The sequence below is a fragment of the Chiloscyllium punctatum genome, chromosome 45 (genome assembly GCF_047496795.1).
Source record: "Chiloscyllium punctatum isolate Juve2018m chromosome 45, sChiPun1.3, whole genome shotgun sequence".
Lineage (NCBI taxonomy): Eukaryota > Metazoa > Chordata > Chondrichthyes > Orectolobiformes > Hemiscylliidae > Chiloscyllium > Chiloscyllium punctatum.
Genome location: NC_092783.1, coordinates 54,189,691 through 54,217,156, shown reverse-complemented (window position 1 = coordinate 54,217,156; position 27,466 = coordinate 54,189,691). Strand labels below are relative to the sequence as shown.

At 40.0% G+C, this 27,466-nt stretch overlaps 1 protein-coding gene across 7 annotated transcripts; it reads right to left on the bottom strand.

The window, feature by feature from the left end:
- Positions 1-1,130: 1,130 nt before the first annotated feature.
- zc3h11a (zinc finger CCCH-type containing 11A) lies at positions 1,131-27,074 on the bottom strand. Of its 7 annotated transcripts, none has more exons than XM_072563795.1 (19): positions 26,959-27,074; positions 23,487-23,701; positions 22,471-22,670; positions 21,783-21,902; positions 21,240-21,363; positions 18,472-18,687; positions 16,268-16,378; positions 15,929-16,009; positions 15,592-15,714; positions 14,385-14,489; positions 13,733-13,828; positions 12,791-12,856; positions 11,577-11,900; positions 9,442-9,654; positions 7,358-7,452; positions 5,609-5,918; positions 3,073-3,245; positions 2,447-2,520; positions 1,131-1,631 (listed from the first exon to the last, which is right to left on the bottom strand). In XM_072563795.1, exons 3-19 carry the CDS (start codon positions 22,522-22,524, stop codon positions 1,376-1,378), a joined length of 2,541 nt encoding a protein of 846 aa, XP_072419896.1. In that variant the 5' UTR covers positions 22,525-22,670; positions 23,487-23,701; positions 26,959-27,074; the 3' UTR covers positions 1,131-1,375. The 7 variants fall into 7 exon arrangements, with proteins under 7 accessions (XP_072419896.1, XP_072419895.1, XP_072419897.1 ...); XM_072563794.1 differs by having other exon boundaries at positions 26,748-27,070; XM_072563796.1 differs by having other exon boundaries at positions 23,487-23,541; positions 26,748-27,070.
- Positions 27,075-27,466: the final 392 nt, after the last annotated feature.

Below are 27,466 nucleotides of genomic sequence, written 5' to 3'. Positions count from 1 at the left end.
AGTCTAATCCTCTTCAATGCTCAGCCTAGCAACTGAAGTGGCAGCAAATGTATTTGATTTTTTTGTTAGAGACTATGCCACCTTCCCAAACCAAAACACTGATTGTATTCAGAAGACTATACCTCAAGTTAATACCAGTATCATCTCAACATCTTCTGTTCGCTGGCTATTACTTTAAGAAAACTTCAGAGTAACCACACTTTCTTAGACTTGCTGTTATACTATAGTCATAATGTGAACACGACAAATTATACAAAGGCAAGTAGCTATATATGTCCATGGACAGAGATCAGAATGGTCTGCAAATACCAAGTATTCTCTGCAAATACCCATACATTCAGATCAGAGTCTCCTCCAACTTGACCAAAGCATATGGTGTGGTACAAGCGAACTTGCGACAATAATGATAGATTAACAATGGGTTGTAAACTGTTGGCAGAGGGAAAAAAATACATTGAGATAAACACCTTTTTTTTTGCAAAAGTGACAAATTAACCACCCAAATATAAGCCAGAACCCTCTGGGAACTAAAAACGTATGTTTCGCAAACTGTTAATATAACTTCATAATAGTCCCAGTAACATTCAAGAACTGCAGACAAGACAGTTTATAACAATATTCTGGACACAGACGTAAGCTTATCCCATTTTAAAATATGCTTAGAAGTCCTGAAATCCTAATTTCTCTCATAATGTGATTAAATGCTAAATTTGTAATCATTTTTCTGAAGCATACACCATCAGGATTCAATTATAAGCCCATGTGTACAATCTAAAAGTTTTTATTTAAAAAAAATATAAACCAGACTGCTCCAAATACTTTCACTTTGCTTTAGATTAGGTATAGCTCCACATACAAATGAAATACCCAGTGAATTAGCCTTAAGTGTCCTCATTTCTGAAGTCAGGTGAGGTTAGGAAAGGCCAAGATACCAAGCCCACAGGGTGGGGGGGGGGGGGGTTATCATTACAAAAGAAAGAACACACACAACTATTAGTGCTGAACTGTCAAGATATGGGCAAGGCTCTTTCAAGCAATGCTGACTGAAAAATATTTCCAGCTGCTAATAAGCTTCATCACTGGGTTTTCTTCAAAGGGTGTAAGACTGGATGCATTTTTTTTTTGGGGGGGGGGGGGGGGGGTGGTGTCATAAGTTTGTAATTAATCAATGAATTAAATTGGTCATAAAACCAGCATGTGCTTAAAACAGATCTGGTTTCTATCTGTACACGGTATGTAGTCATAACTTTGTTTACAGCTTTATAAATTACACAGCCCCTTGGCATACAAAATGTAGTTCCACTGTTAATGTCTTGTTTATTCCAGAGGCAGAGTTTGAATCTGTTTGAGTGGGTCCAAACAAAGTTTAAGTTTTTCAACTGTCAATCATCTCAGATAGTTCAAGTAACAAATCATCCTCATCCTTTCCAGGGTCCAGATCAATTTCTGCTTCAAGTTTATCATCTGAGAATTCTTTCATCAGCTCTTCAAAATCATCCTCAGTTGTGGCAGACTTAGATGCAGTAGAGCTCAACCTCCGAGCTTTGGCAGGCACTTGGGGAGGTGAAAAACTTTTTATCTCCGACTGTGAGACGCTTGTCGACTTGCCCTGTCCAGCAAGATCAATGTTCCTGGAAATAAAAAAGGAACAAAGTCAGCTTTCCAGAGAATTTGTTTTTGGCAATCATTTCAAGTTCACTATTTTCCTCGCTCTTCAAATTTTTCAAAACTAGAACTATTAACGTTAACCTTAGACCTGCAAAAATCATTTGGTGCCAGACAACTACTGCTGGAGTGTGGTTAATTGTGCCACCTCCACACCCATGCAGAATTCGATCAATTACACAGTACAACATGTTTCCACTTCCTCAGATACCCATTACTCCTGTCCGATTTTGATGGTAAGCATTAAGAAGCAAACTAACTATGATAACATTCTGATGAATCTGTGCCACATCTCCTCCAGGGCCACGATATCCTTTTTCAGACTCCGTAATGAGAACTGTGGCAGAGTTTGACCAAGGCTCTGTATGAGGGAGGTACTGCTTCCTTTTTATTTCAGACCTTACAGATAAGCTAAAGTGTTTCTATACCTTTTAATTACTTTCTCTGTATGCTAGTTTTGAGTTCTGTGGCTTGACATACATTTCCCAACCTCCCCAGTTTCTAGCTATCACGACAGTGTTCAGATTTGCCTTTGTTGTATTCAAAATAGATGATGCTCTTTTCTCCACATGCTGAACTCAACATGCCAGGTTTGACCAGTCATTAAACCTAAACCTGTTGTTACTTCCTGTTCCGATCCACAGGATTACACAACCTGTTGCAACCTTTCAAAGACCCTGTAATGGCCCGCACTCAGAAGACTGCCTCCCCTTTTTCTTTGGCCTTAGGCAAATTGCTTCTTTTAAATACTGAGGGCAAGATGAAGAAACTGACATCTCACCTTTCTTTGGATTTTTCTGCCACCTGCGAAGTCAGGGAGGTTACCTCTTCTGCCTGTTCTGGCAATGCTGTGGGCTGAAGACAGAAAACTTTAAAAATTACAGAAGTATGTCTTGAATATTCTCTTCATAAGATGCTTGTTCTGCTTCTGTGTCAAAGAAAGCTGATGGCAAGTTACTGTACAAGAAATTAACGAACACAACATACAGATCATACAAAAGGAAAAATGACCAACTTTTTACTTTTAAGAAGGATCTCTACAGGTATATCAGATGTAGAGTATCTTGAAGTTCAAAATTACATTCAAGGGGACTAAGTACAATTGGTGTATTTAGAAAATATACCAGTAAAGTTCCTGCAAGGCCTCCATTGGCCACAACATAAGGCAGAGCAGTTAATCAGATGTTACTAATTTGCACCTAAAACAAAACATCTCAAATCCAGAAAAGATTCTATGGACTTTAAGAGCTGTAGAGATGTTTGTCTTTGTGTTTTTTTTTAAAATAGGAAAGAAAAGGTTTTCCAATTGTTCAGATAACTAGAATCATTCCTTAGCCCACCCCATAAAATTGATCCGAAATGTAGGTTAAATCATTTATTAGGGATATTAGCAGGTGACATTCTTACTGCAATAGTTGAGCCTGCTGGAGGCTGCCTTGTCAGATCAGTAGCTCCAGTATTCAGTGGTTTAACTGCCATAATACTGGAAGGATGGCTGTCAGGCGATTTGCGTTTTGGGTTGGGTCTCACAGGACAGGAATTCTTCACAAATGATGGTTTCACATTTAATTTGGGTTTCACTAAAAAAAAGACAAAAGATTAGTCATTTGTCAGAAAATACATTACTGTAACCCAACAAAAATTAGACATTAGAAACAAATGTAACATTCTACAACCCTATATTCTTTTTAATGGTCCTTAAAAATATATTTAAAAATCTAATCTCCAGCTCCCAGCACAGCAAGAAGCTAGGTTAGCCTCCTGAGTCCAAGCTTCTATCTAGTGTTATGAAACATATTATCCAAAATATCAAGTTTCTAACATCAATAGCTAAACATATTATTTTGGAAATAACACCATAAAGAATAAGACATAAAGCAACAATGTTTGCATTTGGAAAGAACATGTTACTGGGATAGAGATGCCAAGTCTGCAACACTTTCTGGGATCACATGAGCCAGTTTGTAGGTTAAAGATGATAACTGGAGTGCAGAAAGTCTGTGATAACTTGTATCAAACACAGTCTGTGCTGGCGCTCTTTGCGCAAAGTTTGAGAATTGAAAACCTGTTGGAAAAGCCCATCAATATAAGTGACATTTAAGTACAGAGGTACCTCGATTATCTGGAATTTGATTAAACAAATGAAATACTCCCCGCCCGTGTCCTTTGGATTATCGAGGTTACTCTGTATAAACCACGCCCTCTCCAAAACAAAAGAAAGAGAGAGAATTCAGCCTGCCATGACTGACTCAGTTCAGGAAGGCACCCCAGTTCTAAAACCTCGTGTGCAAAGTGACTTCGGCTGCAGACCAACATTTGCTCAACCGGTGACTAATTCTTTTTCCAGAGTTTAACTACTGCTTGATCAAAGTATTTTTAAGATACCACTCTGCAGTTAAATTTTCCCTGTCTTGGTGAGTTGTCATTTTCCATGAAGAACAGGTGTATACGTACAGAGGAACTTCATATCCGAATACCAATTATCTGAAGATCGGATTATCCGAAGGAGATGTAGCGGTCCCGTTGGAAACATTACATCAAAGACGTGTTTCCAACAGTGATTGCGTCTTTTGTTTCCAAGTGACTGGTTTCCAGCTCTCTCCCCACATCTTCCCTGGAGTTCTACCCTAAATCCTCCTTCCCCAGATAATCTCTCCAACATTTGCCCTGTACAGGGCAAACTTGGAACCCGTCAAAAAGTTGCAGTCAAAAGGTGTGCGCGTGCACTATTTGGAGACTTACCCCACAAAGGCGGCAGCAGCAGCAGCAGCCTTTAAAGGCATTTAAAATTGATTATCTGAACAAAATAGTGCCCGCCCATCTCGCTCAGATTATCGATGTTCCCCAGTATTTGGTTTTAAAGCTTGGGTTAATAATATATACAACTTTGCTCAAGTAAGTTTTGCTTGCAATACTGAGCCTACAGGAAATTAATCAGTTCAGCTCTCCGAACTATATCATAACATCAGAGATTTCTGAACTTTTGTGTTTCTGGTTAGCTTACTCCAGATACTGATTACCAGATCCCCCAGATTTTCAGGTAACCGAGAGCGAGAGAAGAAACACAGAGACAGACAGAGAGACGAAAATCTAAAGATGCAGGATTCAAGGGAAAACAAGCAAATTTAGTAAAAAGTGGGGGAAGCAACATAGCAAAGCAGAGATCTTGTTGAAGTGAAAAGATGACATTCTTAAGAGATGGAAAAACTAAATTTCTTAATACAGAAACGCAACAAAGTTAGAGTAATGGACAGCTAGCTCACAGATAGGCGTAACTTCAATGAGACAGTTCAAAAGCTTTACTGTTGGTTTATGTTGTTGGCTACTATGCAAAACCATCATGGAAAGTCTTTACCTACTCATCAGTTACCCATTAGCAACTGAGCAGGCAATACCTGGCATATATACACTAATAGTCTAGAGTTAGGACAGACTTTTCAAACTTGGGGCAGACTCAGAAGCTCGCTGATTAAGAACATGCCTTTGTCTCACAAAGAAACATATGCATCAGAATTAACCATGGTTCAAATGCCCATAAATATCAGCCAGCGGAAAGGGCTGTCAGGTCTTAGCAACATAACCTAGAGACAGTGCAACTGAGTGGAAGGAACACTCCAGAAGTGAAACTCAGGCCAATGCTCCAACTCAACTCTGTTGAACCTCCATCAATGCTATGACAGAAACATGTAATTATTTGTGCATGGTATTGCAATTAGTATTGAACTACTATGATCTTATGGAGGGAAGGGAGAAAAGGAAAACATAAATTTTAGCATGCTGTAAAATGTTAAGCAATCAGAATTGAATATTTATTAACATGATAACAATCAGTATTCTTCCTCACTAACTGGAAAAGCATTGGAGAGACAGGTCAAAAAAAAATGCAGCAGCAAACAAACAATAATCGGATGTGAACGAAAGTACAAACTCAAGAGACTAATACCTTTCAGAGCACGTGGTGGTTCTGCCACTTCAGGTCTAGCAGTAGTCAGCTTCCCATCTGTCATAACAACTGGTTGTTCAGTTCCAAGTTGACTGTTTGTTCTTGGTTCTGAAGCGGCAGACTGACTATTCTGGTCACCAGCCTGGATGTCACAGCCCATTTTATTTGCGGCTGCTTCTTCTCCTGGCAAAGTTTGATTTGGCGGTTTCTCAATTTCCTGCAGCTGCCGAAGGCGTTTTTCCTTCAGTATTTCCTCAAAACTTTTAACTTGTACCTTCTGCAACCTTAGGCTTTCTTTTCCATTTGCAGACTGCAACAAATTTGACAGAATTACATGCAATATATCAGACTGAATCAGACAAGCTGGTTCCAAGTATCCACGCAACATTAATTTATGCTCCATTTGAGCCTTTTTCGATGTTTCCCTCATTTAAAATCTACCACTACGAAGATGAGAACTGGAGGACATGGTGAAAGTGGTTTAAAGACAAATGCCAGGAGAAGCTTTTCCTCAATAACGGAAATTAAGAGTGCCAAAATCCCTTCTCCAGAATGCGGCAGTGGACGAGTGCTCAGAATCCCTATCAAGTGAAAAGGGGTCATTTGGCCCATCGGGTTTGCACTGACCCTCTGAAGAGGGACCCTGATCCAGAGTCTTGGCTGAGTTAGATAGATTTTTGATGAAGGAGGAAGTTGAAGGGGCGGGGAGAGAAAGGAGAAGGAAAAGAAAAGGAAGTGTTGGGTGGCGGGGGGGGGGAGCTGAGAGGAAAGTGGAGTTGAGACAACAGCCACATCAACTATGAACTTACTGAATGCTAAGGATAGATGTGAAGGTCCAAACGACTGCTTCATACTCCTAAGCCCTACATGCTTACTCACACTCTCCCTCTCTCTCAAAACTCAGCTTCCTCCTATGTTATTCATTTCATCTAATCCCTGAAATAGCAAAAACTTTGGGTAAGGCAGTTGCTTCTGAATTCACTATTAGATTTGTTGATGACTATCTTAAAGTGTCATTACTTATACTCTTCCTCGCGAGGAAGCCTTGTCTCTATTCACTATCAAAACCTATCAGTTTGTCAGCCTGCATTTTTGCACCCCTCAAAAGAAAAAAAAAAGATCCAGGCTATCAATCCTGCAGTATGCACCTTGGTAAATCCTCTCACCACCCTCTCCAGTCACTCTACATCCTGTCTTATAATGTGGCAACCAGAACTGCTCAGTAATCTTCAGTGTGATCAAACCAAGGCTAGATATAGTTTTATTAACTCCCTAGCTTTTCAATTTTATTCCTCTGGAAATAGACCAGAGCGTTTGTCCATTGGTACTTCTTGTTCCCTTTGCTTTACTACCACACTTAAAGATTCTTATTTCCCAAGTAATATACGGAATCTATTTTTCTTCGCAAACACTGAAAAATCGTTGAAATTCATGTCAACTACATTCAAGGTTACTCCTCAATCTGTGCTAAGGCTCTTTCTCTCTCTCTCATACACAAACACACAAAATATTAATTTGCAGACTGCTTTAGATTTTGCTTACAATATTTTTTCCAGGATTTATGTCCAGTCTGATAGGACAAGTGCAGACCATCTTGTATGAAAAGAATTTTTGAGCGTATTAACAGGCTATTGCAAAATCAAAACAGTGCCAAACAGAAAAACGCCACAGTTTTTACTTCAATTGCTGAGATGACAAATGATCTTTAAAGTCTATAGGATCCTTAATGTCCTCATATACTGTACTGACCTTATTACGTTCCCTTGTGTCTCCTTGGGTGGTGGCAGCATCCACTGATTGTACATCCATCGGTTCAACATCAGCCTTTTCTGGCTGGACAGCCTCTGCACAAAAGATTGCACAATGTTCTAAATTCTGAACTTCACACAGATAGATAGAAAATAACAGTTAAAAAAAAGACAGGTGTCATATTAACTGGCCTATATTTTCTTTTATGCCTCCCTCCCTTCTTGGTTAGAGGGGGTATATTTTACTTTCTAGTCTGATGGAAACTTTCCTGAATTCAGGAATTTTGGAAAATCATCAACATACCCACTCCCTCATAAGCCTTTAGGATGAAGTCTACCCAGACATGGGGGCTTTTCAGCCCAGAGGTCCATCAGTACCATTTGCCTTGTGTTTACAATTTTGCTAAGTCTCTCTCTCTCTTCCACTTCCTGATATACAGCTATTAGAATCATAGAGGTCCAGCGCAGAAACAGACCCTTTGGTGCAACTCATCCACGCCAACCAGATATCCAAACCTAATCCAGCCCCGTTTGCCAGAACCTGGTCCATACCCTTCTAAACCCTTCCTATTCACATACAATTACAACATTTAAAAGGCATCCGGATGGGTATCAGTCTCCAACACGCACACAAAACCTATGCCCTCCAGTTCTGGACTCCCCACCCCAGGGAAAAGACTTTGTCTATTTATCCTATCCATGCCCCTCATGACTTTATAAACTTCTATAAGGTCATCCCTCAGCCTCCGATGCTCCAGGGAAAATAGCCCCAGCCTATTCAGCCTCTTCCGATAGCTCAAATTCTCTAACCCTGGCAACATCCCTGGTAATCCTTTCTGAACCCTTTCATGTTTCACAACATCCCTGACAGGAAATGCAAACAATATTTCAAAAGTAACCCATACAGTGTTCTGTACAGCTGCAACACGACCTCCCAACTCCTGTACTCAATGTTCTGACTCTTTAAAATAATGTGAATTAACTTTGAGTCATTTATTGATCCTGTCACATTACACAATGCTAAGTCTAGTACAGCCTGTTGCAGAACATGCTGCTCTAAGAAACTAGCTTAATAGAATCCTTTGAACTCCTCATCCATGCTCTTACTTCTAATGTGATCTTTCCAGGTTTTATACAGATTGAAGTCACCCATGATTATTGCTGTTCCTTTACCACAAGCACTCAATATTTTATATAGAGGAAGTCTGCAGCTCACTCCCAATAGTGACTCAATTCCCCCTTTTCCATCCAAAACATTTCCACACCATGGTCTTGTGAACCAAGGCCATCTTTCACTGCCACACTGTTATGAAGGTGTAGAGGTACTGTACCTTTAAGAGGGTTGAAAAGCTAACAAGGACAAAGCACAGAGTCTGGAACAAGGTAACAATGTAACACTTAGTTGAAACCAGTAGTACAGCTGTGTTGTTATGGAACACAAAAATCAAATTCAAATTCAGCCAGCCAATTTAAGTTATGCCCCAAAAATACCAGAATCCAATCAAATTTGAAATTAGTATTTTGATAATATTAAAATCAATGAAACAATCTGATGTTTTGGGGTATAAAACCAGACATTTTGAACAGCTAGAGGGAGAACTGCCAAGCCACCAACAAGCACAGACTGCCAGAACAGTTCTCTGAAAGATACCTGTCTGTAAGAAGTTTGCGCATCAGAACATTGAAAAGACAGGAAAATCTGAGGAAGATACAAAGAGAAGATTTGACAGCTGACTGGTTTTGAAAGTTGAATTTTTAAAAAAATCTTATTCGGGATTTTAAAAAAATCGGATAGTATTGTAGAGTGGGAGGTAAAAGATAGGTTTAAGAGAAAGGAGTTGTAAATAGTTGTTTGTTTTAATATTCTCTGTTGGACTTAAAGAATAAAAATTGTTAATTTTTACTTTAGTGACCTCTAGGATGGCTTTTTGCCTCTAGAAATTTTAACAGGACAGCACGGGGTGAATCTTTCCTGTGTGACTGGTTTAAATTACCAGAGAGGTTTAACCCATGTTGTAACAACACCAATGATTAACAGTATTACATCTCCACCTTGATCTAGCCTCATATTAAATCACAGCACACCTATAGGTTTGGTGATTCGCAGCAGTCTCTTGCGGGTAGGTGGAGTCTCATTCTTTGGCTTCTCACTCTCCTGAGGTGTTGCGAGACTCTCTTGGTTCCCATGTCTTCGCAGTGCCTTCTCACGTCGTATCTCTTCAAGAGTTTTAACTCTTACTTGTTCCAGCGGCTTTGGCTTAGTTACAACTTCATCAGGGGCTACCTTCTGACCTTTTCCTGCAGGACACCACATAGATTTAAAAAAGGAGTGAACAAGGAACTTTCAATGAAGTAACAAGTCCCAAGTAAAAGCTTTCAGGTGAAGCAGTACTGCAAATTAAAAGAAGTATTTTTTTTTAAAAAAGCAAACAAGAAAATAAAAACATCCAAGGAACATTTGAACATGCCTGAAGTACAATACCTATTGGTGATGTGGGAATTAGCTTTGCATTTGACTGATTAGCATTTCCTACATTAGAACATGACCTACACTTCATAAAGTGCTTTGAGATCTTATGGTCATAAAAAGCACTAGGTAAATGCAAGTCTTGTTTTTCTTTCTAAGCTCTGTGCTGTTTTCCCTGGAACATCAGAAGCTGAGGGGTAACCTTACAAAGGTTTACAAAATTATAAAGGAGCATGGACAGGATAAATAGACCAAGTCTTTTCCCTGGGGTCGGGGAGTCCAGAACTAGAATACATAGGTTTAGGGTGAGAGGGGAAAGATATAAAAGAGACCTAAGGGGCAACTTTTTCACGCCGAGGGTGGTATGTATATGGAATGAGCTGCCAGAGGAAGTGGTGGAGGCTGGTACAATTGCAATATTTAAAAAGGCATTTGAATGGGTATATTAATAGGAAGGGTTTGGAGGGATATGGGCCGGGTGCTGGCAGGTGGGACTAGATTGGGTTGGGATATCTGGTCAGCGTGGACAGGTTGGACCGAAGGGTCTGTTTCCATGTTGTACATCTCTATAACCATACACATATGCAGGTATGATATTAGATTAGATTACTTAGTGTGGAAACAGGCCCTTCAGCCCAACAAGTCCACACCTCCCCGCCGAAGCGCAACCCACCCATACCCCTACATTTACCCCTTACCTACCACTACGGGCAATTTAGCATGGCCAATTCACCTGACCTGCACATCTTTGGACTGTGGGAGGAAACCGGAGCATCCGGAGGAAACCCACGCAGACACGGGGAGAACGTGCAAACTCCACACAATAATAAGCCAATTTATTCCACCAGAAAACATCCAACATCTATTTATATAGCGTTGCTCAAAGGAGTTTTGCAGCAGCATTACCAAGCAGATAATTTATTACTGAGCCACACAATGCGATAATAGGACAGTTGATCAAAAGCTTGGTCAAAGAGATAGATTTTGAGAAATGCCTTACAGGAGGTGATTACAGAAGGAATCCCAAGGACTTTGATAGCCAAAGGGACAGCCAAACAAGCAGCATTAAAACTGGAGGCCAAAAGGTCAGTATTTAAAGAACATTAACAGCTTAGAGGTCTGGACAGCTAGAGGAAATGACAGTGAAAAAGGGAGGGGCAAGGCTATTAAGGGATGAGAAAAACGACAAATTCAAAACTCAGGAGCCAACTTGAGTCAGCTTGAAGGGTGAATAGGAGTTACTGTGATTGGGACATGGTTGCACAGTTTTAGCTCAGTTTAAATGTTATGGTGTGTAGAAAGTAGGAGGTCAAGAATTCATTGGATTTGACACATCTGGAAATAACAAAGGCACAGATGATGGTTTCAATAGACAACCTAACTCAAAGAAAGTCAGGCAGTACTATAGATTTTTTAAAAACTGTCTTAGGAGTGGAATGCATATTTGTGATTTAAAGTTAATCTTGGCGGGCAACATGAACAGTGTGGCTTGGCTGCAAACAGTTGCTTAGGAGAGGAAAGTGGTAGGTGTGTAAGAAATGGAGTTTGTGATAGGGATCAAAAGGCCTTTGGCCTTCCTATAATTTTGATATGCAGTAGACACAGGCTGCTTGGTAGAGTTCTCATTTCATCTGGGGTAACAAGGGAAAAAAAAACCCACCTTGTGCTAATGAATACACAGACAGCTGTCAAGCTAGACTATTAGGTTGTGTTCTTTTTAAAATAACAGTCCACAAAAAGGGACACCATTCACCCTTGCCTTTTCCGAGTCCAGGATTTTGTTCCTTTCTTGGAGTGGCTTCAGGGTGCTTCTTGGATGGATTGATCTTTCCAGTTTCCTCCGGAGGTTGCCCCTGCTTCTTCAGTAGAGACTCCGAGGCTGTTTTTACTCGTACTGTCCTAATAATTTGAGATGCTTCCTCCAGGAAACTAGAGGCCTGGGTAGATTTATTAACACCAACTATAAAGTCTCCATTGCCATCAACAAGGTCCCTCTTTGCAGCCTTTTCCCTGCGAATCTCATCCAAGGTTTTCACTCTTATTTCTCCAGAGCCTTCCGTTTTAGTAACAGGTTTTTCTGTAAAGTGGAATGAATTTTGTTACTTGGCAGAATGCAAATTGAAAGCGGATTTGCAGACAACAGTCAAGAACAAGTAGTCAATAGAAGTGCAATATCATGCCAAAGTCCTGTATGTTTCTATAATTGGTCATATGTATATCATTTGCTACCCAAGATCTGTAATGCTGCATGGTAAAGAAAAAGAAAAGTTTCTGGGATGAGCAGAATATAACAAGTCACTGTGCCCTGCCAATAAAACAAGGTTATGGATTGGGATGAAGAGATGCTCGGCAAGTAAATAACAAGGTCATTTGATAATATTTTGGCCATCCTCCCAATGCAAGTCTTAAACATTCATTGCTTCTTGATATAGATACAGAAAGAAAAATAAGAGTACAGTATATTGGTCCTTTGAGGGACAAAAGCAAGTGTGCCAGCTCTTATTTGTGTTCATTGGTTTGAACAGACTAACTTAAAAATGCAGAGGTTTGACCAGACTTGAAATGACCCAGCTGAATTGTTTCAGTGAAATGGAGAAGAACCCGAGGGATAGATATAAAGCTCGGTGGTTGGCACAATCGCTTTTGGAATGGGTCACGGTGCAAGCATGACCCACTGAAGTATTGGATTGCAAGCGATGTTTCTGAATACAAAATTCACATTTCACAACTGAAGCCACAGGGTAAGGTGTGAAAATAAAAAAAAAAGCTGTCTGCTAAATACATACAGATTGATAAGCGAGGAGCAATTGAGGAACCCAAGACTACAACACAGCCTGTCATCTAGGGATAAGAAACAAGTGTTGGAAATATAAAAGTGCCCAATTGCTGAAGATAGATTTAGTTCAGGGGAAATAAACACTTGTCATTCCATACTACAAGAAGTAGCTTTTCAAACTTTCCACTTACCATTTTCTGCTGTGGTAATATCTGCAGGCAGACCAAGCCTCTCTCTTATGGACCTGGGATTTTGAACTGAAACAAAGAAAGAAACACAGATCTGAGTGACTGTAGAGCACTGGGAATCATTCATCTCAATATTTAGAAGATATAACACTGAATTTTGTGATGACTATGCAGCAATAGAGCACTGAGTAGGCAAATACCGTCAAGGCTACGGATGTTTATTACAGAAAATGGAAAATAAATTCTAGGTCAAATCACTAAGCCACCCTTATGTACCTATCAGTGAATAGGGAAAAGCTGAGAATTTAAGTTAACCTGAATTCTGAACTTTATGCAGAAGGTTGGGGAGCGAAGTGCAAAATAAAACTGAAATAGGACAAAGTAATAAAAGTGTATATATGGCACTAACTGATTTTCTACAGTACTGCCACTATGCTGACATGGGTGAGAGAGTGAATGGAAGGCAAAAAATAAACCTGCTACTTGGCAGTCCCGCTCAAACACAGCAACAGTCTTTGAATTGGTTCCTACAGGTGTTTTCCCTTCATACACTGATGCACTTTGGGTCACCTTTTCCACTTTAGGTTGATGCGTTCCCCAAATGCTCGAATGGGATTTGCCAACTTCGATCAGGAGTTAGCATGGCATATTTAGTGCACAAATTGTCCAATAAATGCGAGATATACTAGTCATCATTTTTGGTAGTCTGAAGAACTGCTTCTGACTGACTCAGAAAAATTAGCAAGCATTAAGATTGCTGACTCCTGAAACCCCACAGTTAGATTACGGAGTTTGTCACAGATTGGAGAAGACTTTCTTCTGTTGCTAGAGATGCCACCTTGAACTGTGGATTACCAAAGGTATTCCATATTCCTATTCATCAAAATAGCTTCAGTGTCACACCGCAGCTGAGCAAATTCTAATTTGCACCAGTGTTTTCTGTACCTTTCTGTGCCACTTCTTCAGAGCCATCCTCAGCCAGTATCTTCCTTTTGCCAAGTCTCTCAGAGAGGTTGCGCTTTAAAGTTGTTTCAATCTCAGCTTGAAAAATTAAAATGGAAACCTTATTTAAAATGCCATTTTTACAAAGTACGTAATTAACAAAACGATAGTCAAGAAAAGACTCTTTTGCTTCACTACAAACAGCATGGGACATAACTAGATTAAATGTTTTAAATTTGCAATCTCCAGATACATAGGATGGTTCGAGAAAAGCTTGTAGATTTAGAGGGAGGGAGTGTAAATAATTAATCTTGGTCAAAATTGATTTGTAGTTATAACATCTCAGTAGACCAAGTCAACTCAATGTCTCTAAGACGTAAGAATGAAAAATGTCAAGAACACAAGTAATTAACAATGTTACATAGCAATTGTAATGAACACCCAGAGGTCAAATTATATTGCTGTGTGTGAACTTGCTGCACATAAGTTGCCTATCACATCTCCTAAGTCACAACAGTGACAATATTCCACAAATATTTGGTTGTGAAAAGTGCTGTATAAAACACGAGTCCCTTTTTCAGAGAAAGGGAGATCTTTTGAAATGTTCAACCACCTAGCTAATGTTAGCAACTGGAGCACGGAGCAAAAAAAATACCTTTGACTGGCAACTCTTCAGGGGTTTCCTTTGGCATCACTTTCTTTTTGCCAAGTCTTTCGGCAAGACTGCGTTTAAAAGGCAATTCACCTTCGTTAATGGCTACTAGAGGAGAAAATAAAATGAAAATAGATATCCTCTTTGGCAAATAGTGAGCAATCCAACCCGATTTTAGGTATTCTATCAAAAGAACAAATTATACCAGGTTTTGCACTTTACACCTGACACTTTCCTGACAAAGATACTGGAAATCTGAAACAACAGAAATTGCTGGAGAAACTCAGCTGGGCTGGCGGCAACTCTGGAGAGAAAACAGAGCCAACTCTTCAGGTCCAGCAACCCTTCTTTAGACTGTATTCTGATGAAGAATTGGACCCACAATGTTGACTACTGTTTCTCCAGCACTTTCCTTAACAAAGAAAATTATCTTTAATTCATATCATCTATTTGTTTAGTTCCTCATTATATGACCATTGTATAATACATACGGGAACAGGGGTCCAAAGCACTGTATACAAACATGTATATGGCTGCATAATTTAGTGTAGAACAAGACTCAGCAAATTTTGACAGAGCACATGCTTGGAATGATACTGTGTAAGTTCGTTCTTAATCCCCTTACCAGAGAAATCACCAATTGTCAAAATAGTTTCTGGAGTATCTTTAGTCTTTAGGACTTGCAGGTCCTTCACTGACTGAGTGACAAAAGTACTCTGCCAACTCCCAAAGGTTTGGTGAAGAACTTTAAGTGTACATTTTAGCACAGAAGTAATTTATTTGGCTCATAGCCCCGCAACTGTCTTCATGCGTTTAACCAAGTCCCTGTTAAAAGCTTTCTTTGAATCTACTGCCTTCTGACTTTTAAAAAATACTCCCAAGAATAACTACTCAAACCTTCATGGTGACCACACTTCCAATCTCTTTAATATACTATTGATTAAAATGGTAATCACAAACTGGATATTATTTTAAATATCAGCTCTAAACTTCTCAAAACAAACTCTAAGATTAAATAATTAAAATGTGACCAAGCAAGGAGTTGTTGTTTATAAAGACTCAACTAGGAATGCCTATTGTTCAAAGCAATTAAACAATGACAAATATTAATGTAATCAATGAAGTACTGTTACAGCCTAACGTCTCTTCCATTTTCTAAGTTCTATGAATTATCACGAAATACTACCCTGCCTTGACTTAAAACACTCACATTTCTTTGGAGATACAGTTACTTTTCGGAAAACCGTTCTGACATTTTCCTTTTCAATGACTAGGTTTTCACGATTCGGCTCCACCTTTTGAGTCTGTGTTGCCAGATCTGTTGGAAGCTCATCTATAAGAAAATGGAACAAAGTTTACATTCTCCACACAGACCACCCTTCAAAACAATAAATACTACCACCACCACCAAACCTCCCCAGAACACATACACAACATAGAATCCAAGAAACTAGGAGCAGTAGGCGACCATTCAGCCCTTCGAGCCTGCCCTGCTGTATAATATGACCATGGCTCATCAAATAAATCAGACAGCAAGCAAAACTTACCCATTTTCTTCACTTTCTCCTTCATGAATTTCTTCTGTCTAATCTGCTCCAAGGTTTTTATACCAAAATCCAAAGTGCAATCTAGTGATAGAAAACAAGGTCTTTACTAGCTCAACAAAGTGAATCAGCATCCATTGGAACAAAAACTAGTTTGGTCAGGAGAGACTGTAGAGAGCAACACCGGAACAATAGATATTTTCTCATTCCCTTCTGGAAGCATTTGTCTCCATTTAATTTCATCCACTTGAACTATAGTAACAAGCTTGTAAATAGATACTAGGACTGTAATCTCAAATACTAATTCCAGCAGGCCCACATTTCTAGTTAGTTCTGGATTACCTTTCTTCACAGGAACAGCCTGTCTCTTGGCAGAAGTAACGCGGATGCCATTCTGTTCTTCTGCAGTAGGAGGCTGAGTGTTTTTATTTTCCTCTCCTTCAGAAAACTGATCTGCAATGAGAATGGAATATTACTGACTAACCCTAAAGTACCCCAGCCCTTCCTTAAAAAAAACAGTAAAATGAAATATATGTTTGTCTCTTTACAAGCCACCATACTAGAGCATCGGTAACCACAGGAGGGGTAGTAGAGCTTGAAACGTTTTCTGATGCCTCTAGTTTCATTATCCCCTGAATTTGAGGGCATGGATAGACCAAATTGGAATCTCAGGCTGTTGCAACTGGTTTACAGGTAACTGTGGCAGTTCTCAAATAAAGGCAATGGCCATCCAATACACTTGTAACTATACAAGGTAAAGTTGTCATAGTCCTACCAGATCATAGGAGTACTCTCTCATTAAATGACTGGCAGCACTTTAACCAGAGGGTCACCATGCCTCAGGCAAGGGGAGAGGCCGAGAAGTAGAATCTTTCATGTTAACTGTTCGCCGAGCTGGGAATTTGTGTTGCAGACGTTTCGTCCCCTGTCTAGGTGACATCCTCAGTGCTTGGGAGCCTCCTGTGAAGCGCTTCTGTGATCTTTCCTCTGGCATTTGTAGTGGTTTGATCACAGAGGAAGGAAAGATCACAGAAGTGCTTCACAGGAGGCTCCCAAGCACCGAGGATGTCACCTAGACAGGGGACGAAACGTCTGCAACACAAATTCCTAGCTCAGCGAACAGAACTACAACAACGAGCACCCGAGCTACAAAACTTCTCACAAACCTTTCATGTTAACCTCAGCAAGTGAAGGAATTAAGCCCACACTGCTGGCATCAACTCTATCATAAACCAGCTGTTCAGCCAACTGAGTCTATACAAGATCTCTGACTGACTAAAGACCCATTAACCAATGGTGGCCATCTTTACCATTATATTAAAGTAGCAACACAGTGATCTATAAAACAGGGTTGTTATGGTGGTAAATTGGTTAAATATGCAAAAGGGCAAAAAAAGTAACATTTGAGAAACCTGCACATAAAGTGAATACAGTTACAAACGCGAAACTAAAAAGACAGAACCTAACAACATGAAACACAGCAGCTCATGCCTAACACACTACTACCAATTTTAAAGCACTACCATTTCAAACATTTGAAGATCTCAATGCAGGCAATGGAGAAACTTAAAACACTGCTAGCCAGTTATCAAGGTTCCAGAAAACTACTGAATGAAGTACAGAGGAACCTCGATTATCCGAAAAACATGGGCGGGGAGTATTTCATTTGGTTAATCGAATTCCGGATAATTGAATGCCAGTTAACAGTTTAGCCAAGTATCAGGACCTCGTGATCTTGCTGGATAATCGAGGTTCCTCTGTAACTACAAAATCAATTTGGTTTTAAGATACACAAAAAGAAAAAAAAATGGTCCTATACATTAGTGACATTATGTTTTAGATGAGAGCAAGAATCAACCCCAAACTCTCATTTATAATTTTTTGCCTCAATGATTCCAAAGAGACTTTGGTTGCAGATGAGTTATTATCCTAATTGGTGATCCGAGTCCCACATCGGAATTAAACTTTATGAATAAACAAATGGAAACTAAAACGATGGCAAGTATTCTGCTGACAACTGATAATATCCCAATTAGATTTTACATCTCTTTACACTCTGGATGTGTGAAAGTCTGAAACTGACCAGATAAGTCAAAGCAGCAAATGAATAAACTGAAGGTTTGAGGGTGGAGAACACACCAGCTAGACTTCTTTTTTTAAAAATAAACTTACTGGCTGAACGGTCTTCCTTACAAATGAGGGAGAAGGAAGTACAGAATTAATTTATAATTAAATAACAACATTAGATCCTGTTCGGATACTCCATTCCTAAATCCAGCGAGACTCCAAATTATCTTGGAAGGGAGGAACTGAACCCCTGAAGACACTTTCACTTCTAGTGTTAATTAAAGGCATGCCAGATAATTTCCTGACTTAATATGGACTATGACACAAGACTGGTAGAGTTTATAAATACTGCAAAAGAAAGTTTACATACATGGAACTCTGAAACAGTACCTTCAAATCAAAAAAAGGGAAAGAGAGGGAATAAACTGTCAAAAAGGAGGAAGAGACAGGCACATTACAAGAATATAAAACTCACTCACCGTCATCATCTTCATCGTCATCTGCAGCGTTGATAACCACCGGAGGGTGAGTGGGGCTTGGAACATTTTCTGATGCCTCTAGTTTCATTACCCCCCGAACTTGAGGGGATGGATTAGATTGAATTGGAATCTTGGGCTGTTGCAGCTGGTTTACAGGTAACTGTGGTAATATGGGCTCATCAGCTGCCTCTGACACCTCCTGCTTGGTTTGGACACCTAAGAACATGAGTGAAGAAATCACTGTGAGCACTAGAGTTGAGATTAAATATTAAACACTAAAATCACAAGAAATTCACCTGTTGGAAAAATCTGCAGTCAGTCGTTAACTGGCAACGATGCATTTTGGAGAATCACAGCAGCAAACATACAGCATAATATACACATTATACAGAATTTTAAGGGGGAAGATAATATTAACATTGCTGAAAACATGAAATGACTTGTAAACAAACAATGTTAAAAAAAGGATAAATAGGAAGGAAGGTTAGCTGTGGAGGAAGGGATCCTGCTGGTATACAATACTTAAGGTTACTGAAGATAGTTAAAAAGATTCCACATCAAAGGTTATTGCACAAAACAGGAGTAAAGGGACAACATACAACAGCAATACAAGATTGCATACTGTTTTTTGCCAGCCAACCAAAAGAAGTGTCTTTTTCTAGAATGGCAAGTTGCGACAAGTAAGAGTCTTGTACGGGATCTCAACTTTTACAATTTATGTCAATAATTCAGATGAGCTAAGTAAATGTATAGTGGCTAAATTTGCAATTGATGCAAAGGCAGGTGTGAAAGTAGGTTTTGAAACCTGTTGATCTAGGCGAATGGCAAAAAAAAAAGGCAGATCAGGTAGAATGGGATCAAATGTGAAGTAGTTCATTTTGGCAGGAAGAATAAGTGTATTATTTAACTGCAAATAACTATAGAACTCCAAGGTGCAGAGGGATCTAGATGTTCTAGGGCACAAAACATACCAAATTAGTAAGCAGGTACAACAAGTGATAGAGGTGGCTAAAGGAATGCTCTCCTTTGGAGTAGAATTGAACAAGAAAAAAGCAAAGGTTTTATGCTTTTCTTTTCGAGACCACATCTTGAATAGCTTTGATCTTATTTAAAGGAAGGATGTAAATGCAATGAAGTGGTTAAAAGGAGGTTCACTACATTCATACCTGGAATAGAGATATACAGCATGGAAACAGACCCTTCGGTCCAACCCGACAATGCCAACCAGACATCCCAACCCAATCTCGTCCCACCTGCCAGCACCCAGCCCATATCCCTCCAAACTATGAAGACAGACGATGATTTGGGCTTGATTTCACCAGAGTTGAGAAAACAGAGGGATGATTTATTTGAAATTTATAAGCTTCTGAATGGTCCTGACAAAGTGGGTGTTGAAAGGATATTTACTCTTATAGCTAGTAGACACTTTTGAAATTTGGGCTTGCTCTTCCAGAACATAAGTGTTGATTTTTTCTTTCAGAATGCTGAGACTTTGGAATTCTGTGCCTCAGGAGACATGGGATCATTGAATACTCTTTAATAATTAGATTAGATTACTTACAGTGTGGGAACAGGCCTTTCGGCCCAACAAGTCCACACAGACCCGCCGAAGCGCAACCTACCTAGACCCATTCCCCTGCATTTACCTCTGCACCTAACACTACAGGCAATTTCGCATGGCCAATTCACCTAACCTGCATATTTTTTGGACTGTGGGAGGAAACCGGAGCACCCGGAGGAAACCCACGCAGACACGAGGAGAATGTGCAAACTCCACACAGTCAGTTGCCTGAGGCGGGAATTGAACCCGGGTCTCTGGCGCTGTGAGGCAGCAGTGATGAGGGCAACAGAGTCAAAGGATATTTTGGTAGAGGAGATGAGCCTTGATCTTACAGAACAGCAGCGCAGACTTGAAGGGCCAAATGGCCATTTCTGCTCAGAATTCATATGATGCAAGATTTTGAATACCAAAATGAAAAATTTTAGTTCTATCATAATTGGTTTGTTGCCACCCATTGTTGTGAACTCCCCAAAACTAAACAGTGTTATAATTGCTGCTATTGAGTGAACAGATTCACAGAAATACAATTGTAAAGAAAAAAAAAGGTAAAATGCCTTTCTTAAAAAAAAAGATTCACAGGATGAGGCCATCGCTGGTATTGACAGCATTTATCGCCCATTCCTCAATGCTCAGACAGCAGTTGTAAAGCAACCATATTCCTATGGATGTGGATCGCATGCAGGCCAGACCAGATAAGGATGTCAGACTTCCCTTGTGGAACAAACTATGCAGGAAAAAACTAAGGGTTGTCTTTTATTCTTTTGCAACTTTTATCATTTCTACTCTAAAAGATACCGAAAGCTGGTGGAAAAAACCATGTCTGAACACTGCTGTAAAGTTTTGGTACCTGTTGTAGATTGTCTCCATAACTCACGTACAAACTTGTCACTCAACTCATCAGATGAGCTGTTAAATAATATGAAAGCTGTATAATGACAGCTCATTAGATCAAATTTGAAAGGAAACCAAAAATGTGGCATAAATTATTCCAGATATCAACTTCGCTCCCCCCTCAGGCATCATCCATACCACTGAAAAAAATGGAAGCGCTTCCTAGTTTGCATAACTCAAGAGTTTCGTATTACCCAATTCTGCTACATTACACGTGGTAATAATGAAGAAACATTTATAAAGAATGTGACTGCCAGAAAAAAGGCCAGACTACTAATCTCAAGGTATAGGCCTGCAACGTATAGACTGCTCAGACCTTTTGTAGCAGGGAAGAAGACTCCTTCAACGAAGCGAGGCATGCTGTGGCGGAAAGCACAGTTCAACTTCGTACACCCTGTGGGCTGCTTCTCCCAGTAGCATGGAATCTCACTCCGCCGTTTCTAAAAGGAAAATTAAACAAGATGGCACATGACAATTTAGTAGCAATATCATACATATCCATCTCATAACAAATCACAATCTGACAACAGTCAGAATGAAAGGCTTTTGCCCAAGACGTCGATTTTCCTGCTCCTCGGATGCTGCCTGACCTGCTGTGCTTTTCCAGCACCACTCTAATCTAGACTCTGGTTTCCAATATTTGCAGTCCTTGTTTTTACCCAGTAGTCTAAACAGCACAACTCAAGGGTGCAGCTTCAGAGAAGCGAGAAAACTACAAACACCATAAATATTAAGTGAACACAAAAGATTGCAAATATTGGGTGCACATTTTGGAAAATATGATCTGAAGTATCTTTCTATACATGCTCGAAACCTGGAATCTACATGTACTTATAGAGAAGCTTGATTGACAACCTACATCAATCTCCATGTGACGAAATTTGCAGACCTGGCGAAAACAACGCCCTTCCTGCCATAAGGTACAAATGGTCTCACTGCCAAGGGCTGCTTCACAGTGCCGAAAAAGACAGTTGTCGCCCTGTCAAGCAAACATAATATACATGAGAGAGCCTGTTCTTCATCTCATTAACAAACACAACCTTAGTTAATATATCCCCCGCCACTGAATTAGAGATACACCACAAGGATAGGTTACCGTCAGTAGTTTCTTAATAGCGCTCAAGTGCTGAGAGGAATGATATTCTCAAAAGATTATTGTTGTGTGCATTAACAAAAATAAGTAAAATATATTTTTGTTAAATACCTATTTAAACAAAATTGTATTTTGGGAAAGCTAATTTCCAGACATTTTAGAATTTGTTAAAAATGTTCTACATTATTGGCATCCAATGCTTAGTTGATAAGTCTGCAAGTTTGCTGAGACTGTAAGTTCAGTGTTTACTTTATCTAGTATATACACTAACTATTTACTAGTTTGACTACGTACCCTACTAGTCAATTAGAAGGTTGCTAGTTGAGAATGATATTAAAAAATACTAGAAAAGTTAACCTCACTAAAGGACAATTATTTTAGCTTTGTTCTGGTCGACTTCGTTTAGAACTGCCTACCAACTTTGCAATAACTCAATCAAATGCAGCATTCTAACCTTGGCACATGTAGAATAGAAGTAAAAGTAGCAATCATCTCCTTGATGAGTCATGGCTGGATTATAACTGCTCCTTCCAAACAAACCAAAGATTTCACTGTTACTTTGTCCACACTCCTATCTGTTCAGTTGCAGTGCAAGATAATCTGTCCGGCGCGACGATAAGATGCTAATCTTCTGGAACGTTCTTCACCTTTTATCTAAACCAAAAGAAAAACATGATTGCAATGTGAGTGATTTACACAAGAGGGTAACATGCTGTAGTTACAATATAAAGTTTAAATTTCATTAACGTCTATGAAATACAAAAGGCTTCACCCATTAGAGACAACCAACATGGCAGTTTTCATCTATTTCATTCGAATTCACTGTAACGCAATTGACGAACTAGGGACACTGTTTCTAAAGGACAAACTTTTAAAGCATGTATTGGTTACAACGCAATTCCAGTCCCATTAATTTCAATCGTGCTGCTATTATGCAACTTTCCTATAACACGGGATTGCATGAGAACAGAACTACCACATTATAGCAGAACCGACTGTACACAAAATAACTTTAACTCAAGGCGTGGTTTACAATGAAGGGCTTCATATTAGCAATATGCTAATAATACTAATCTATGACGTATTGCAGAATAAATTAGGAAGGCAAAGTAAAGAAAATTGTACTAACCATGCCTTAATATCAAAGGACACAGTCAATATGTAGTCTACAGATATTTTACAGGCAGCCTTTCAAATGCAATGGTGAAATACCTCAAAAGTAATGAATATATTAGCTTCAAGGACCAAGTGAATTGGTCTCAATTCCCGACCAAACTAATACTGTATTGGCTTTATGTACGTCAGCTCTTGGGCCAGATAATGTGAAAACTAATAATAAAATGGTTAATACAAGGAGAGTGTCTTTTAATCCATGCTTACGTGAATATTAAAACCAGTATACACTTACTGCAAACTAATAATACAGTAGCGGAGGAAAGTTATCCTATTGGAAAGAAATAGTACGTGTACCTTTGATTAGTCAGCAATATGGTTGGTTTTCTTCAGATATCCAGTCAACGTGATCCTGCAGGCCAACCAACACTCAATCCATCAGTTATAAATGGATCAGCATCACCTCCATCTTCACACACTGCACAGAAATATTTGGGATCTGCATGCACAAAGTGCCTGAGAAATACTCTACTTGAAGGTGTTAGCATGAGTCCATCTTCTTCTCTGTTGAACTGCAGGAAGCCAGGGATTAAAAAATCAACTCCTCCGATAAAAGTTCATAACCATGCAGCCAGGCATCGGCTACATTTACAGCGGATGGGAAACATCCTATTTTTTTTTTCTATAATCTTCCACGAGATTCCGCAGCCTTGGTTGGCCTTGGATTATGGATTTGTTTTGTGGTGAAAATGGCTAATTTAATTAATTTAAAAAACACACGGGGTCCAATTCTGCTTCTCCAGGACAGCTGCACCTATTGAAGAAAAGCACAAACAACCTCCCCAAACTTGTAAGCAGCATTCCCTGCATGCTTAGATACTCAGACCTCTGTCAACAAAAACACCTTTTCACTGGAGTATCCCCATTTGCAAAAAGACTTAACACACCCTGCAGTGGGGTCATACTCTGCTCCTGTCTGAACAACTCCTCAGAATGTGATCAAAGATTGGTAAGCTCAAACAGTGCCAAATGATGCAAGTGAATCAAAATAGACACTGCAAATATCCTGCCAGGATTCAGTACCTGCAGGAAGAATATTTTGGAGAAATTAGATTTTACAGGAGTGTACCCAGAGAGGACTTTTCATAACACCCACCATAGCCAACAGCATGCAGAAGTCAGACTTGTGTGAGAAGTCACTGCAGCTTTTTCATCAAGTGAAGGTACTACAGATTTCTGTGCAAAGCACCATTTTGGCAGGAAACTGAGTACTTGAAGCACAACTCATCCACTTGATAACAGGATGAAATATTCTCCCAAGTGACCATAGCTCATGATCAACATATCACTAGACAGAGAAACACATTATGTGCAAAAGGAGATACTGCAGCTTTAAAATCAGAATGGTTCAATACTTTCAATGTGAATGCCTAGAGTTATCTGCAACCAGTTAGCTTTCAAACAACAAAATTACAACTAAAAATTAGTAGTAGCTAATGCTGCATTCAGAAGGAGCACCGCGTCCATACTGGGATTCAAATTCAGATGAACTGAATCTAAAACAGAAGGATTCAGTTAGGTTGTGTCAAATAAGAATATGTGTCAAATAAAAATTCTGCAGTTATACCCATTGAAGAGAACAAATGGAAATTTAAAACTTCCAATTGCAAAACAAAGTTACATTTTCACTCAGGAACTGATTAATTTAAAATGGGATTTGAATGCTGATCACTCAACAACCACCAGGATGCACTGGGTACAAAAATGACAAGTCTCTTAACACTGACACAAAAACAACAAAATGAAGCGTTGCATTTTCACAGCACCTCACTATACTGATACATCTCAGAAGTGGTTGCACAATGCATTACCTGGAGAAGGGGGTGGGGTGGGGCTTTTGAATTCTGGGGATAACTGCAAATGTTGAAGTCAGTGGGCTTGGTCTCCGTCTGAATACAAGATATTTACAAAAGATGCAACATCTGGTTAATTACTTGACGTTCTGAAAATAGACCATGCTTGTGGTAGGGTTCCCAGATGAATAGCTCCATTAGAGCTTCACCTAGCTCGACTACCAGCTCAAGAGCTGGGCAGGAGCATAGAGAACAAAAGTACACCAATTTGAGCAGAATGCCCACGTGGGGAATGTTATGCATAAGAGACATAATGCTGCTCTACACACTGGTATCTGCATTCATCTGTTACTCATTGCGCTTTACTTAAGTAAGATACCAAAAAAGTGGTTTAAGCTTGTACAAACACATGCTTAAGCTTTTGTTAAAATGCACCTGTTTTATGGTTTGCAGAGTCCCCACAGACAAAGGTGTATTAATAGTGGGACAACACAGAAAAGGACATTTAATCACAAATAGTGTTGCCCTGCTTTCTGCAGACAATCATGCAAAATTTAAACATAGCCTGGGGAAGAGCATAAACTTAGTAAAACGCAATGAGAAAGATGCCTTCCCCCAGTGCCAATTACATATTCTCTGCACTTGCAAAACCTTGTCATCTCATCCAGGTCATTCTATAGTGACAACTTAAAGGAAAGCCATACGTTTGCTCAGTCAAAAACTGAGTTTCCATTAAAAAAGAAATCAATGGGAACTTACATCAACAGAATGCTTTGTTTAAGGACTGCTCTTCACAGAAGGAAATTAAGTTAACAATCAGAAGAGGTCTTAAAACAAAACAATGCCACAATATTCAAAAATGACACTCAGATTTTGTGGCAAAGCAAGCAACTCTACTTAATTTAGCCAACAAACCACCCATAATCATTACTATCCTATCCATGACTTTTAAATCATATTCCATTTACATTTACCCAACAGGTAAATTATGATGCACTCATCGCATATCATCTGCCATGCAATTTACAAGACAGGATTGCAAAAAAAAAATTTCAAGAGGAACCAACTTAAGCATGGGACAAAAAAAAGGAAAAATATCAAATCAACCCAAGTTGAAGGGCAAATAGCCAAAAATGTTTTTAAAAGTTCAGCACACACTGAAGCTGAGCATAACCATTTTTTTAGAACCAGGAACACCAGGCCAACTTTCTTCAGCCTGATCGATCTATCTCACCCCTCAGAAAAGGGCAGATTGGATTTCGCAAACTCATATTTAGCCAACAATGTCAGCACCTTTACGAGGGAAGTTAGGTTACCCCAGTGGCAAAGTCCAAAGGCATGGGTACCTCACACTGGTTATCAAGAAAGAAGAGCCCAACAAAAAGGATCAGCTGAGGGTTTAAAACTTTAAATGCCATGAGCAACACACACACAAAAAAAAGACAGCCAGCAGCACTTAAGGCTTTACAAACATAAAATGGGAGATAGCAAATGGAGTTAGGATTAATACCCAAAAAGGGCAATGGTGCTGCCACGTCAAATCCGAGTGAAGGTAGACCTTCAGGAAGTCCACCCCAGGCTGATTACTGACACATACCAGAGAACTAAAAATCAAAAAAGGTTCATTCAAAATCTCCCACCCACACAAAAAAAATATCAAAAAAGGTGCTCGGATACAAACATTATAAAATCAATTAAATTTGGAGATGCTGGGGAGGGGGAAAAAAACACACACAAGGTTAGAGATCCACTGGTCGAATCTCACCCGTACTTCCTGCAGTACACCGGCCTCTTTGTCTCAGCCGGCGACTGCGCCCGGGGAACCCTCTCAGTCGAGCTCGAGGCTTCTCTCCGACCCCACCGCGGCCTACCCGCTCCTTCGACCCGCTCGACCTAAAGTCATTCAAAACCCGACTTTGCGCCACCTACGCTCATCCCTCACTGACTTAGCGATGTAATAACGGTAAAACCAGTACCAAGAGCGAGTCTGGGACCGGCAATCCGCGGCTATAATCGAAACCCCCCCCACCGTCGAACCAAACGCCGCGGTGCCGCCACCGCCGCCTGCCTCTGGAGCGCCAGCAATAAACATGGCGCCCGCCGGAAGCGGTCTGGGGCCCTGCCAATAACTAACATGGCGCCTGCCAGGAACCGTTCGTGGCGCCCTGCCAACTCGAAACATGGCGCTCATCCCTCACTGACTTAGCGATGTAATAACGGTAAAACCAGTACCAAGAGCGAGTCTGGGACCGGCAATCCGCGGCTATAATCGAAACCCCCCCCACCGTCGAACCAAACGCCGCGGTGCCGCCACCGCCGCCTGCCTCTGGAGCGCCAGCAATAAACATGGCGCCCGCCGGAAGCGGGCTGGGGCCCTGCCAATAACTAACATGGCGCCTGTCTTAAGCCACACCAAGCAAAAAAAAGCCGGCTCCACTCGCCTTTGTGCCCTTCTGCCAGCAACAAGCATGGCGCCCATCAAAC